The 15,485-nt window shown below is 47.3% G+C and overlaps 1 protein-coding gene across 1 annotated transcript; it reads left to right on the top strand.

Moving 5' to 3' along the window:
* The first annotated feature begins 281 nt into the window (after positions 1-281).
* SLC25A33 (solute carrier family 25 member 33) lies at positions 282-13,722 on the top strand. The gene is made up of 7 exons (XM_058039475.1): positions 282-447; positions 6,476-6,658; positions 8,937-9,014; positions 9,992-10,092; positions 10,859-10,925; positions 12,191-12,471; positions 13,161-13,722. Exons 1-7 carry the CDS (start codon positions 398-400, stop codon positions 13,361-13,363), a joined length of 963 nt encoding a protein of 320 aa, XP_057895458.1. The 5' UTR covers positions 282-397; the 3' UTR covers positions 13,364-13,722.
* The last annotated feature ends 1,763 nt before the right edge of the window (positions 13,723-15,485 follow it).

The raw sequence follows: 15,485 nt of genomic DNA, 5'->3' as shown, positions 1-15,485 counted from the left end.
AGTGAGCCGCGTGGAGCTGGCCTGGTGTGGCGCCTCCCTGCTGACCGGCGTTCTTTACCCACAGCGCGCCCCACACAAAGCCTGTAGCTGCTCTACCGGCGCTGTAACACCTCCCAGTAACCTGCACGTCGTCCCTAAACATTCCCGGCAGGTTTGGGATTAGACGATCCCTAAAATGATTTTATTTTTGTCTTCGGCTGCCCCGTGACGTCACTGAGGGGGGCGGTGTCTCTCGCTGCAGTGACGTCACGCGCGGCCGCCGGCCACGCCCCCCCGGCGGCGTCACGCGCGCGCGGCCCGTTCGGCGCGCGGCCCGGCGGTGACACCGGGAGCCGGCACCGCCCTGCCCTTCATCCTCCTCATCATCCTCATCCTCCTCAGCGTCCTCAGCGCCGCCATGGCGGGCGGCCCGCAGGAGAACACCCTGCTGCACCTCTTCGCCGGGGGGTGAGTGCGGGGCACCGGGGCAGGGCCGGGACACGCTGTGCCCCCGGGACCGGGGCGTGACCGGGACCCGCTGTGCCCGAGGGGCGGACAGACCTCGCTGTGCCCCCGGGACAGACAGACCCCGCGGCGGCCGGGCCGGGGCCGCTGCCCTCAGCCGCCGCTCCGTTCCCCGCCGGAGGCGAGCGGGGCCTTTCCCGCCCCCGTTCCCGACCGCCGGGCGCTCCCGGGCCGCGCTGTCGCCACACGCGGCGGTGCTCGGTGACAGAGCCCGGCCCGGGCGGTCAATGACCCGGTACGGCCCGCGGGATGCCGGCCCGGTTCCCCACGGCCCACGGGATGCCGGCCCCGGTTCCCCACGGCCGGGGGATGCCGGCCCGGTTCCTCACGGCCGGGGGATGCCGGCCCCGGTTCCTCACGGCCCGCGGGATGCCGGTTCGGGGGATGCCGGCCCCGGTTCCTCACGGCCGCGGGATGCCGGCTCGGGGGATGCCGGCCCCGGTTCCCCGCAGCTCCGTGCTGCAGAGCGGGGCGAGCTCTGCTCAGCGATGCCGGCTCCCTCCGGCCTGCAGGGGCACAGCGTGGGAACAGGGGTGGAAAAGGTGCTGGCACTTGTGTCTGAATGAGACCTGGCGTGGCAGCCCACTTCTGTTCTCGCTTCAAGGACTTGTATTGGGTTTGTTGTGTTAAAAGCTAAAAGTAACAGCCCTAACCCATAAACCAACAAGCAGAAACCCTTAGAAAATTAACTTATTGCAGTTATTTTAATAGTAGTCTAGGAAGATAATTGTATGGTGTAAATTAGGTTTTAATCATCTGTTGTGCAGATTAATTGCACTTTTGGCCTTGTCAGAAATACTTTATTTCAGTTTTTTAACAGCTTAATTATCTGAGTAATAGACTATTCCTTAGTGCTTGTCAGCTGACAGTAATTAGGAAGCCAACATGAAACCTGCTGTTAGTTTAAATCTGTCTGATTTAAGTAGACCATTGGTTTTTCTGTTGCTTAACAGGATACTTCTCTTTCCTCTGACATGTCCCTGGAGCAATAGGTTTATTTAATATAATATTAAACCAAACAAATGTTGAGTTTTTCAGAGACGCTGCCCTTCTGCTGGCCTGAATGCTCTGTCCCCTCTGCCTCCCCCACCTGCATCAGAGCAGTACCTGGAGCCTGGGACAGAAGCTGGACCTGGGTGTACTCGTGGAATTTGTTTGGACAGTAACAGCGCCCATCCGCAGCTCCTGCTGTCCTCATGTAACTCCTCAGACTATAAATAAATAGGAATTTTAAACTCAACAGTGTTTTAATCTAGTTCTGGGAAGCCAGCATCTTCCTTGGTGATTTATTGTACCCCTGCCTTGTGCAGGGATCCCAGTACTCTGTTCAGTTGTAAATTGGTTTATGCAGAGAAAGTAAAAGGAACCCATTCACTTGAAATAGCTTTGATAGAGGCATTGTTGGGTTTTCTGGGAGGGTGGGGGTGGGCTGTGGTGTCAGATTAAAAGTAATTCCTATCTCAGTGTTTGCACAAAGCAGGCAGGCCAGCCTGAGATAGTCTGAGGGGCCAGAATAGAATGTTTGGCACTTGAGGGGCTGGGAGTGACGAAATGCACCTGAGTGTTGCACAGTGCTCTCCAGCTGTTGAAACAGATGGTTTCCTATTAACCAGGTCATTCAGGCAGACAGACTCCTTGCCCCTTTAGTTTCTGTTAGTCCCTTTCCAGGCCTCCAGCAGCAGCAGCAGCAAGCCAAGAGTGCCCGTGGGGCTGTGGTGGGAGCCTGGCTCTGAGGGCTGGGCAGCAGGCACAATGATGCCCCAGTTGCACAACAGACACCAGGGTGTTTGCAGCTCAGGGCTCCTGTTTCCCTGCTGAAGTCGGTGCAGTTGTTGCTTGTTTTTGTTTGGGAAAAGCTGTTCTCCGTGTTGTTTTCCCAGCTGGAGGAATGCTGGTTGCTCCAGAGATTTCCTAAGAGGTGGTGGTGTTAGGCAATGTGCTGATGCTGACAAACAGGCTGGGAAATGCTTCCACCTGTGACGTGGAGAGAAGCAGTGTTCACCTGAGGATGTTTGTGTGGTCCAGCACTGGGAGCTGTGCTGGGATTGACTGTCCCACCCTGCTCCTGGTTCAGGTTCCTGTGCATTCCCCACCTCAAGGAGCACAGGAAATGCTTACAGGAATAGCTACACCTGGTATCAGCGTGATCAGGTGGAAATTGAATGAATGGTTAATAGCATTAAAGCATTAGGAGCAGTCTGTATCGCTCTGGAACTCAGTTTCCTTGGCATCAGAGAATGCAGAGGCTTGTTTTGTTCACAGTCTGGATGATGCAGTAATGAAATATCAAAGGTGGAACCTGCTTTGCTGTTTCAGGTGTGCGTGTCGTGCTGGAGCGTGTGGCGTGTTTTAGAAAATCAATGCAAAATCAAATCCAAGCCAAATGTGTCAGGCTGGTTCTGAGCTGTGATTGCTGTAAGCAGGCAGCTCCATCATTTTGTGACCTTGCTGAAGTCAGTGGTGCTCTGCTGGAAGGACTTTGTTCTGCAGGCCTTCCTTTAACATTCAGGTTGGCTTGATGTTTGTATTAAGAATATTGCTCAGTAATTAAATCTAGGACTGATGAAGGAAGCCTTAATTAAGATTCTTGGCATCTCTATCAGTTGTGCTAGTGGGTGCTGAGGGTTTGTTTCAAATGCAGGTCATCGATACTTTGGGGATGGACTCTGTACAGATAGGAACCTGGCAGCAGGAGAAGAATGGGAATTGGATTCTCATGTGTGTGTCCTCTGTGTGTTTTTTAAACGTTCTTCTCTTTATGGAAGTAAATTCTATTTCTTCAGCTGTTGATAGGGAGTACATTCTGTATCACCATGTTTGACCTGTTGAAAACACTCTGCTGTGGTGTTTTGTTTCCAGGGGGTTTCTGTGCTGTTCACCAAGGACAGATTTAGACTCTGCTTGAGGATTTTTGCAAGAGGCTCGTGCAGTGAGCACTGCATTCACATCTCTGGAGCTGTTGTGCTGCACTGATGCACCAAAAACCCTGACTCACAGAGTGAGGGCTTGATTGCAGCTCACGATTTTCCCAAATCCAGTTTATCCTGCTCCATATCCCTGAGTGTTTCAGGGTCTGTGGCTGTTTATGCAGCTGAGGCTGTTTGTAGGCATTTGGGACACCCCAGGAATACAAAGTGTTTCTTCTGTGCACAGTGTGTTGTTTGCCAGGCATCTTCCCAGGGGATGATGTGTGGGATTCCCATGCAAAGGAAAATCATCTCATCTGAAAAAACTGCCCAATACATCAAAGTCCTTACTTGAACTGTCTGCAGTGTGTTTATATTTGGGACATAATGTGTGCACCCTGGTGACACTCTGGGAATTGCTGTTAGATAACATTTTTTTTCTGAAATGTTCCACTGACAACATAAACTCTGAGTGTCAAAACTGGTGTTGCAGATACTAACTTATGCTGGGTATCAGAGGATTATATATGCATTAGCAGAAATACTTAAATATTAAAGGCTGCATAGATTAACTGGATTATCAGGCTGAAAGGCAAGGAGTGGGCTAGGAAGGCAAGAAGACAGCTGATGTGGGAGAGAATATGCCAGAGCTAAAAAACTGTGGGGCAAGGAGTCACTAGACTGAGCAGCTGGTAGGTAGTTCAGAAATAGAAAATAAAGTTTCCATTTATGAATTTATGAATTGTTACTGTCCAAGTACTGTTTTAATGTGGAATAAATGGGGACTGAGGACTGAATGCACAGTAGTGGAGCCTTGGTAGATAAAGGAGTTGGGAATTAAGGCAATCCAATCACTTTGATGAAGTTCCCCAGACTTGCAGTTGCCCTGGAGCGTGGTGATTAGTCAGGAGTTAATTGCACGTGTGTGTGTCTGTATTGGATGGACACAGTTGGAAAGGCAGCAGTGGGGGGGACCCTGAGAACACCTTCTGTCCAGGTAATGTCTGTGGGAACAGGAAAGGTTTTCCTGATGGGCCTCTCTCATTTCAGAGAGGTGAGAGGCACCTGACAGAAGAGGGAAGGATGAGCTGAAGCCATTTCCTCCTGGCTGTGTGGAGCCACAGAGGGCTCGGCTCCAAGCCCTGCTCCAGCACACACAATAATCAGAGCCTGATAAGGTCTGGGTGTTTCAGAGCCAGATGACACAATTCCAGTTCATGATCAGCTCAGTGGCTTCAGTCAACACTCAGAAGCTTTCAGAGAGATGAGGGCAGAGCTCTATCTCACAGGATCTGTCACTGTGCACGTGTGGATTGTCCCTCGTTTAGGTTTCCATCCCTTTCAGCAAGGAAGAGGAGCTGAACAGTGCTGTTTAATCACAATACCAGTGTCCACTACAGCAGTTTCTTCTGGTGGGTGCATTTGCATTTGAAAAGCAGAGTTTGGGCTCCTGCTTGGAAAGAACCTTGCAGGACCTGGAAGCTGTGGGGAGGAAGTTGTGTTCCCTGGGGTGTTTTTGGAGCCTGGTGAAGAGCCTGGAGTTCTGTGGCTGCCCAGCCTGGGTGGCCTCGCTGTTAATGCCCCTTTGGGGCTTCGGCAGAGAATGGTTTCTGTTCAGGTAAAACACACTGGTTCGGCAGGCAAAATGAGCTGCATTCATGGGCTGGTGTGCATCTAAGCCTTGGAGCTTTCTGCCGTTCTTTTATTGCCCTTTCCCCGTGTTTAAAAAAAGATTCTCCTGGTAAGGTAGTTATGTCTGGAGGGGGCTTTAGAAAATACCCACTAATGCCTTTATTAATGGCCTTCTGTGGATCTCTGTTCCCAAATTAGTGCGTGCACTGTTCTTTAGCAAGCAATGTGGGGTTTTGTACACAAGAAAAAGGGTACAGTTATTTTTTAATTCATCTCCCTTTCATGGAAAACTACCAAAATTGCAATTTCACATGAACATCAAAGAGATTTAAGTTGTTGACCCCTGGTGTTTTCTAAGGAAAATCATAAACACAGGTTTCTGAAGCAATCACATGCTTTGACACTTGTGCAAACAAAGAAAATATTTCCTAGCCAGTTCAGCTGTAGTAAATACCCTTGCAAGAAACCCAAAATGTTTACTGAAGTCTTCCTAAATCCCAGTGTGTTTGAGCAATAAAATGTAGATATATTACCTTTTAGCCAACCTCAGCGTTATGTTTAATCATGGAGTTTGCCAGAAGGAACATTCAATTACCCAAGAGGAACAGCAGCAGAGAGAGAAATAGTTTGACCAGTCACTTTCCAGATCATGGATGAAATTAGGACTCATACACTTTATATTCTTGCCCAATGTCCTTTTTTTGAGGTTCAGTCTGATTGTATTAAGATTAATATATGCCTGTTATAGGGCCATGTGTGTATAATATTTCATTTTTGTCCCTCTGTTACCAGAGTATGGGAGGTCTGTTCTTTAGGAGCCTTTCTGCCCTGTTATTCTCTTTACCAACCCTCCTTCTCATCCTTGCTGCTCCTTCCCTCCTTCCCCCCTAAAAAAGTTGATATCCATTGTTTTTAGGAGTGCCTAGCTTAGTGTATTTTTGATGTTTGCTACTTCTGAAGGCCGTTCTTTATTCAGAAGTACTGAAATGGTGAAGAATTATGTTATTTTTTTCATTCTGTAGTGTCCTAATCCCCAGTGGCTTGATCTCATCTGGCAGCTTCCTGCTTCCCACAAGAAAAATCCATGCAAGGCTGTGTGTGTTTTAGGACAGCAGCTCCGAGAGAGGGATGCCATGGAAGTGTTTACAGGCAGAGCTCCCTCCCAGGTCCTGGCAGGACGTGGGAGCAGTCGCTGGTGCCCTGACCCCGTGGTCAGTCAGGGATGTTTGTTGGTGCTGGAATCACCTCTGTGTTTACCATTGCCATCCCTGCCCACCAGGGCATGGGCACAGTCTGCCCTGCCTGGTGCCAAACTGCCTGTTTGTCCAGCGTGGAACAACCAGAGCAGCCTTCAGACCTCATTCCTGTGCTGTGCTTCTGCACATCCCTGCAACAACCTGTGTCACATTCTGCCTTCTCTCTGTGCCCTGCAGGTGTGGAGGAACAGTTGGAGCCATCTTTACCTGTCCCTTGGAGGTGATAAAGACAAGGCTTCAGTCTTCAAAGCTGGCCTTCACCAGGACTGTGTACTACCCCCAGGTGCAGCTGGGGACCATCAGTGGGGAAGGAATGGTCAGGCCAACATCTGTGTCCCCTGGGCTCTTCAGTGTTCTCAAGTGAGTGCTGCTCCTCCTCCAGTCACCATTCCCAGTTCCACTTCACTAAAATAAAGTATCCTGTGGGGGTCCTGTGGGCTGTGACCTTCTCAGCTGTGGCTGCCTTTCTGAGCTCTCCTCTGCTGTTAGCTGTTGTCTTTGCTGATCATTGTTGTGCATCAGTCCTGGCTACACCTGTCTTGGTCTCTGTTAGAAGCCTTGAGTGGTGCAGACTGCAATGTTGGATGCTCTAGCTGCTCCCTTTCAGATGTGTGCTCATAAAGAAGAGGAAGTGTGAAATTATCAAACAGCTGCTCAAAGTTCCACCAGCATCTCTGACAATCTCAGCTCCTGTATGTTAATAGCACAGCACCATGGATTTATGGTCAGCCCTCCTGCAGAAGAATTGAGTTTGTTTGGCTGCTTGGGCAGCCCAGGGTGATGCAGAGGTCCTGCAGAGATCAGGTGGCAGCAGTGCCAAGGAAAATACTGCCCAGCAGAGCGAGCTGAATGATTTTATGTAAGGCCAGCACGCCTGGCAGGCTGCCTGGGGAGAAGCTGCACAGTTATATAACATTGAGTGCTAATTCAAATTCTCTGCAGAGCTCTCTGGCTGGAGTCATTCTGGGACTTGAGTTTCTGTATTGTAAACAGCCTGCTCTCCCCTGCCAAACGTTTCTTTGTCTACTCAGAGGTGAGTCTAGAGCAATTCGTGACTGAATGCAGAAGGCAGTGCCAGTTGCTTTGATTTTAATGCCCTTTCCTTTGCTGTCTTTTCACCTTGCAGCACTGGACTTTAGGCAGCTGTAACTAAAGAAAGTGAAAACTTTTGAGGCAGAAAGATCTTAATTAATCCTCTGGGCCCATCGTTTTCTGGAGTTGTCTTTTATTTTTAGGGAGAGAAGAAATGATTTAAAATGGGTCAGCCTTTTAATATATTTATTAAGCTCATGAAGTTTGGTGACTGGGACCTTGATTTAATTTCACTTCAGGAATTGCTTAGCTGTGTGTATTGCCAAGCTTTCAACCTGATTACTTTAGATGCTTTAGAAGTGAGAGCAAAGTGTTTCTGCTGTCATTCCCTTGCAGACAGCATCTGTGAGGAGCAGATAATGCTATTGATAATGACCTGAGAAAATACAAATGTTTGAAGACAGAAGTGCAGTCCCTTGCTTTTACCCTTTCATCCCTTTCTCAGTCCTGATCATTGCCAAACTGGGCATGATTTGGACATGGTTTGGGAAAATTGTGTGGCTAAGGAAGGAGCCCTGGCAGGGAAATTGCTCTGTGAGAGTTAAAGGTGTTGAGTATGAAAGGCCTTGACTGCTGTAAATAGAAGGAAAACAGGTACCCAGAGGGCAGGTTCGGGCTGCTGCTGATAGAAAGCACTCCAGAAGGGCAGGCTGGTTTGTCTAATCCATTTAGGATTCTGATGAGTTAGCCCAGCTGGAAGCTGCAGTCGTGACTGTTAAGTGACAAAGAACAAGTAGTTGGTGGATCTGTCTCCTTGGAAACACTCAGCCCTGGAGTTTATACAGAAAGTTCAGCTCTGCTGCAGAAAACAAAAGTGTTCCAGAAGCTGCTGCTGTCAAATGAGGTTGGGCTGAAGTCTGTGGGGAGCACTCTGAGCAGTGCCAGTGACCTGGAGAGCAAACTGTGAGAGGCTGGAGAGCAAACTGTGAGAGGCTGGAGAGCAAACTGTGAGAGGCTGGCAGCTCCAGAGGGTGCAGTGCACACCCACAGAGCCACCCAGAATTGGAATTTCTTGCCTGCTTTTCCCAGGGTGAGCTGCTGTGGCAGACTGTGCACTCCCACTGTTTGTAGTGGGACTGCCACATTCAGCTTTCTTGGGGGGAAAAGCACATCCCTAGGTAATTGTGAAAGGAAAAAAGGATTTCTTTTTCCATTCCTCTGTACAGAACTGTATGGGAAGCAAACTTCTGAATTGCTTAGATACAGAGAACACTAAAAATATTCTTTGTTCATCAGTCAGCTATCACTGGCTTCTCCATGAAACTTCAGTTCAATTCCTGACAGCTCTCAAAGAATGGAAATTATAACCCCATGCCATTTGACACCCATTTGCCTGTAGAGCACTGAATTTTATGGTACAGTGGTTTCTACTCAGTGTATAATTCCACTTATTTCGAAATATATCATGTAGATTAAAATCTAACAGCTCCACAAGTCATAGTCTTTGCTTTTGTATAGTTCTTTTGGTTCTCTGCCCAAGAGAACAAGAAACTAACTTTGAACTCAAATACTGTCTTCTCCCTCCCTGTTTGTTTTGTATTTTAAGGTCAATTCTGGAAAAAGAAGGACCAAGGTCACTCTTCCGAGGGCTGGGTCCAAACTTGGTTGGAGTTGCACCATCAAGGTAAATAGTTAAACTATTGCTAAAAGCCATGTTTAAGGTGCCAACACAAATGTTGCAGTGCATTTGTGATTCAAAATAATAGGTCATGAAGTTCTCCCTTCTGTAAACTGAGATTTGTGTCTGCATTCTGCTCAGTGTACACATCAAGAAACACTGATAAAAATCTGGTTTACACTTCTATAACACTGGAAGATGCAGAGTAAATAAGGCACTTAAATGCCAACTATACTTAAGTTCCAAGTTATTGCAAGAGCTCCTTCTGAGCCTGAAAAGGAAGAGAAAGCAGTGCAGAAAAGTCTGTAGGTTAATAATTGCATTATTCTAATGTCCTGTTTCCCCTGGACGTTCCCAGTGCCTGCCTAGGGAGTGGGAGATGCATGCCAGGGGACAGGAGTCTCACTGGTGCCACACAGCCCCAGAAGGGGTGCGTGTCCCTCTTTCAGCAGCACCAGAGTTTGTCCTGTTCTTGGCAGGGCTGAAGATCTCTCTGTCTAGGAAATTATAAACTCATTAGCACTTTGGATATTGGCAGATGTTCTCTGCCTGAAACTGAACCAGTTAGAGCCAGTTTTCCAGTCAGAAAGGAACCTGAGGAGAGGTGAACTCCCTCTCTGGCCCCTTGCCTGGTAGGTGGGATGTCCCCACAGAAGCAGGGAATGCTGTTTCTGTACAGGTAACCCCTGCAGCAGGGCTCTGAATCCAGGGCTCTGCTTTCCCATGCAACCCACTCGTGCTGTCTGCAGCCCCATGCTGCCTCCCACAGCAAAATATTCCTGCCCTGTGGGTGTCAAGTCAAACTGTGGCACTGCAGTGTACGGGAAGAGAGAACACAAACCCCCTGTGTCCATGCAGATGGAAGTAGTCATGTGGAGGCCTCCTCAGAGATTTGTGGTTTTCAGGGGGCTGGGAAAAGAACAGTAATTGTCCAGTTTGGCATTATCTGTTTTACAATGCTTTTCTTCTTTTTCCCCCCACAGAGCTGTCTATTTTGCCTGCTACTCCAAAGCCAAAGAGCAGTTTAACAGCATGTTTGTGCCCAACAGCAACATTGTGCACATCTGTTCTGCAGGTTCTGCAGGTGAGTGTTTGTAATTCCTAGAACAGAGGCCAGTGTGTGGCAGGTGCTGAAAATGTGCCCTAAGTCTGGGTTGGTGTATGCCAAAACCCAGGAGTTTGTTAGCTCTTGCTGGCCTTGTCTACAAAGGAAGTGTTTTTCTGTTCAGCACAGAAATATTTGTAGATTGTTGTTTACTAATTTAGGATGTTTTTTCCTACTGCAATATTCTGGTCGTGTCTCTTAATGCAAGGAAAAAATATTCGTAAACACCATTAAACTTCTGATACTGCTTTTGCCAAATTGTTTCAGGATGTTGTATTTTTCCTACCAGGCTGGGAAAAAATAGTTTGTTCTTGTAGGAAAAATACTGCAGAAGAGCTCCCCTAGTTCAGTCATCAGTCACCAGAGTGGTCACTAAAAATAATCATTCCCTAAGCAAGCTCTTAATTAGGGGTGGGTTCTGTTAATGAGCAGCTCAATGGCACCACCTACAGCCCTGGGGAACACGAGTCCAGTTCAGGTTTGTGTCCCCAAGGGTTTCCTTTGAGCTGGAATTCCAAATCCAGCCAGGAAGGCAGGGATCTTGTCTGCAACAGCCCTTAGGAGCATGACACACCAATTCAAACAGGTGCAAAAAGGAAGAATCCATGGGTTGATGCCTCCTGAATTTTAGCATGAAATTGGAAGCTGTGCCCCTGTGGCTTTTGAAGGTGTCTCTGCACAGGGTGTGAGTTCATGGCAATACAATGGCCTGGCTTCAGCTGCACTTGTGGTCGTGTTTTTTCAGCCTTTATCACAAATTCCCTGATGAACCCTATATGGATGGTGAAAACAAGAATGCAGCTGGAACGGAAGTGAGTGACTGAGGGGGGGAATGGGAGCCTCTGGGTGGCCACAGCAGCCTCTGGAAAACTGAACCATCATGGTTTTACTCATGGCTCTTTGTATTTTGATAGGTCTTGCCCAGTTCTTCCCTGACTCTCAGTTCCACCTTTCAAGCCATGTTTCTGTGTGGTCAGACTAAAGGTTCATGTTCTGTGTGTCTTTCCTCAGTTTGGTGCACAGAAACTATTGAGAAGGATGTGGGAGTTGCCTTGAGTGCTGGGTTAGGTTCAGCCTCTGGTTTCACTGTAAATCTTTAGTTCAGCATAGCATTATTTCTCTGTGTTGCTTACAGAATCCTCTGGGGTTGAAGACGAGGATAAATGTGTTGAGGACAGAAGGTTGTGATACAGCAGTGGTAGAAGCTGTGGAAGGGCCATGAGAGCTAAGTGGGAGGCTGAGCATGAGGGTGAAGCCTGTGTCCCTTTTGGCAGCATCACCTGCACTGCTCCCAGGTCAGCCAGGTGGGGTGCTCAGGAGGCTGTAACAGAAAGGGTGCTGCCTTCAAATTGGGGTGAACACACAGCAGTTTATTTCATATAACTTCCTACAAGCAATAAGGATTTGCTGCAGTGGGTTAATGTTCTTTTGCATCGTGTTACTGTTAACCACATGTCCAGAAGACAGAGGGAATTTGACAGCAATTTCTTTTAGTTGAATGCTTCACAGTCACTGGTGGATATCAAAGCAATAAGGGACTCTGCTAATAACCTGACTGCTTAGAATGGAAATTCCTTCCTGCAAGGACATGCTAGGTCAGATTAAAAGGATCTTATGAGGCACGACAACTTTATAAATAATTTATAAGACTTAATTCCAGCACTTTGCAGGGTGGCACCTCTGAACTGAGTGCTGCCTCTCAAAATGAAGGATCATGTCTCATGCAGCAGGACTTCTGTCTCTTGGCCTGCTGAAGATGGCTTTAAATGGAATCACCAGTTTGACACAAAGCCGTGTGTCTTCAGTGCTTATTGTCTTTTAGCCTTGGTGTGAACTGTGACAGACTAGATTGAACCTGAGCTGAAGGAAATATGAGTATATATTAGTGAAGTAGCAAAGCCAAGTGTGCACTCTTAGCATTGTAGTCCTGCTCTGTGCAGCTTTCCTAGGCGAATTTTGGAGTAAAACTTAGAGAACCATTTCCATAGCTATAAAAAGTATTGAAAGCCATAAGGGTTTTTTTAATACTAATTATTTTTCCTGACTCATGATATGTTCTGTTCTGTTTGTTTTGTAGAGTGAGGGGCTCCAAACCAATGAATGCTTTGCAGTGTGCTAGACATGTTTACCAGACAGAAGGTGTCCGTGGTTTCTATAGGGGCCTGACTGCCTCCTATGCAGGGATTTCTGAGACCATTATCTGCTTTGCTATTTATGAAAGCTTAAAAAAGCACCTGAAGGAAGTCCAGCTGCCCCCTTCCTCTAATGGGACCGAGAGGACCTCGACGAGCTTCTTTGGACTGATGGTTGCTGCTGCTGTTTCCAAGGGCTGTGCCTCCTGTATTGCTTATCCTCATGGTATGTTAACCCCTCCATTTGTGAGTGCACTACAACAGCTGCTGCCTGGAATCTGAGACAAATGCAGGGTCTAGGGCTGTAAAAGCCTTTGCTGTTTGCAGGGCCAAATGCATGGTACTGTGGCTTCTGCACTGGCATTTTCAGTACTGGTCCCACTGTTCCTAGTGAGACATGTGCTTGGTGATTGGGACTTGCTGGTTCAAAACAACTCAAAAGCCACCAAAAACTGATTGCCTAATGTTTCTGTTCTCACTAGTAGCCTCAACTGGGTAAGTACCCACAGCCTCTGGATTCTGTGATCAGGCTGTGGGAAGCACTTGGGCACTGAACAGTGTTAGTCTATTTGGATGGATGTGAATGACATGGTTGTGTAGAAGGACCAGTATCGATTATGTGAGCATCAGTAAAGCATTTAGATCTGAATTAGCTTCAATGAGCCAATAATTCATTTATTCCACATGAAAGAGAAATCCTCTTTAACTCTTCCTCTTGCCTGAAGGGCGGTGTGTCCCGGGTTCTGGGGTGAGCTCCTCTCTAACTCTCCCTCCTGCCTGGAGGGCAGTGTGTCCAGGGTTCCTGGCTGGCTGTGCCAGCTGGTGCAGGAGGTTTCCCTGTGCCTGGGCTTTGCCCACAGGAGCCCTGCTGGTGCTGGCAGTTTCTCTGGGTGACTGGCTGTGTTCTGTGTGCAGAGGTGATCCGGACGCGGCTGCGGGAGGAGGGCACCAAGTACAAGGCTTTCCTGCAGACAGCACGGCTGGTGGCACGGGAGGAGGGCTACCTGGCCTTCTACAGAGGACTCTTTGCCCAGCTCATCAGGCAGATCCCAAACACAGCCATTGTCCTGTCCACCTACGAGCTGATCGTGTACCTCTTGGAAGACCACGCAAAGTAGCAGAGCCCAGGCTCCTGTTACAGACTGAAGACCAATTTCTTCACTGAACAAATAGTCCTTTAAGAGACTGTTGCAGGTGGCAGTGCTGGTGGAAGCACTACAAGTCTGTGACCATCTGTGGATATTTCCTTTTGGACTCATGCTTTCTAAAAGGTCTTAAGTCATTAATGTTAATAGTTAATTATAATTTTTTTTTAACTTGATAATTAAACTACTACTAAATTAAATTACAGTATTTAATTTAATTATATGTTTGTCCTTTTCCTTAAGCACAGCCATATGTGGTCAAGGAATGTACCTCATACTATCAAGTGATCTCTTGGACTGATGTTCATTAAAACTGTATTAAAACAGGAGAACTGGCTTGGACATTTGAAACTGTGTTCTTATAACTGGGTCATATTGCTTTTGAGCACTGTAATAGCCTAAGTGCCCAAATAACTTTGAGTAATTCTGTTTTTTTCAGGGTGCATCATTCACTGCTGTGTGAACACCCTGGGGTGTTTCTCTGTTTGAGGGTATGAACTGTGCACACCAGCATCTCTTAGAAAAGCCACTTGCACTGGCAATGTGATGGTGGGAGGCTTTTAGCAAGAATGCAATTGCAGTTCTGTGTCCCCTGTGCATTTGGGACACGTGGTTGTGGTAGTGGGGATGAACAGATCTGTCCTGGCTTTGGTGCAGGCCTGAGAGCACAAGGACAGTCAGTGACTGTGGCCTGGCTGCCCTGTGGGAGTTCCATGAAAGATTTTCAACAGTTCTCATGATACAATTCTTACCTTTCACTTGAATATCCTGCATACTTGAGAGTAGTTCTTTCAAAAACATTGGAATATGCTTTCATTTTAAATCTTCCCCCCCTTGTATTGCAGCAGCACCTTGTGACTAAAGTGTGGCACATGAATTACTAGTGATGGTGCAGGATAACATTTCAGAACTCACACGTAGGCTGCTGTTTTGCTCACTCTGCCTGCTGTTCATTAGTGCCATTTGCTTTGGCAGCTGAGACAAACCTGCAGCATCTGAGCCCAGCTCTGGCCTTCCCTGCAGTGACAACCACAAGCTGCTCATGGTGTGAGCAGCTGCTGATCCTGGAGTGGCACCAGAGCTGTGGGCAGCCCCGAGTGCTCCCAGCAGAGATGGGAGACAGCCTGGCAGGAGCGGGAGCCTCTGAGCAGCTGGAGTTCAGGTGGGATTTGCTGCAGAAATGGGATGGGCTGATAACCAGATTCCACCCTTCCTATTTGTTCCCAGTAGGGCCCAGCTGATGACTGGTGCTTGAGGTCAGGTTTGACATCAGCGTGATGTAGGAGCTCAGTGCAGAGAGAGTAGAGTGTGTGTGTACCTCATTATGAGGCAAAACTGCAAAAAATAACTGATTTCTATTATGTCCTCCTGGAAATAACTTATCACGTTCCTCCTAAGCTAAAATAGGAAACAGTTGAGTAAAAATTGACATGGCTTTTTTTTTTTTTTTTATGGAGATGAAGAGCAGCAGAAGCTTCAGACTCTGTATAGGAGATAAAACTGTAAAACAGTGTTTCTATTTTTGAGAACTAGGGCACTTGTGCTGCTACTCTCAAACATTTTCTGAGATTTTCTTTCCTAAATTAGCATTCCTCTATACTTCCAGTGCACTAGCTCTCTTCTAAAATGTTAGTCAAGTGTGTAGACTGCTGATGTCTTCTGAGAATGAGGGGAGGGAACTCCAGGCCTTTTGAGAAGTCTGGGATTTGGTAAGAGAGAAAGCAAGAGAAAGGGAGTAAATTTTTGTTTTGCCTAAATCTGATGGGAAGTCAGGAATTCTGCAGGATTTTTGGTTTTGTTTTTTAAGCTTTGCTAGCAATCCAGACAGAATTAGTCTTAATTTGATCAGGGGTTAATAAGCTATATTGGGAGATAATAGAGTTTCTGAATTAGTATAATTAAATCCTTTTTCCTTCCTCTCTCTAATAGAATTTTTAAAATTCACTGGCCCTTGATTCCTTAAACCCTGTAAAGAGTTACCATTTTTAGGTGATGCTCTGTGAGCAATCCCATTGATGTCACTGAGTATGGAATAAGCCTATTACCAGAGGGAAGAATTTGAAGTAGCTTTTTCCAAAACGATACCTGAATTTAA

Source organism: Melospiza georgiana, chromosome 22, assembly GCF_028018845.1.
Source record: "Melospiza georgiana isolate bMelGeo1 chromosome 22, bMelGeo1.pri, whole genome shotgun sequence".
NCBI lineage: Eukaryota > Metazoa > Chordata > Aves > Passeriformes > Passerellidae > Melospiza > Melospiza georgiana.
This window is presented reverse-complemented; position numbering and strand designations above follow the sequence as displayed.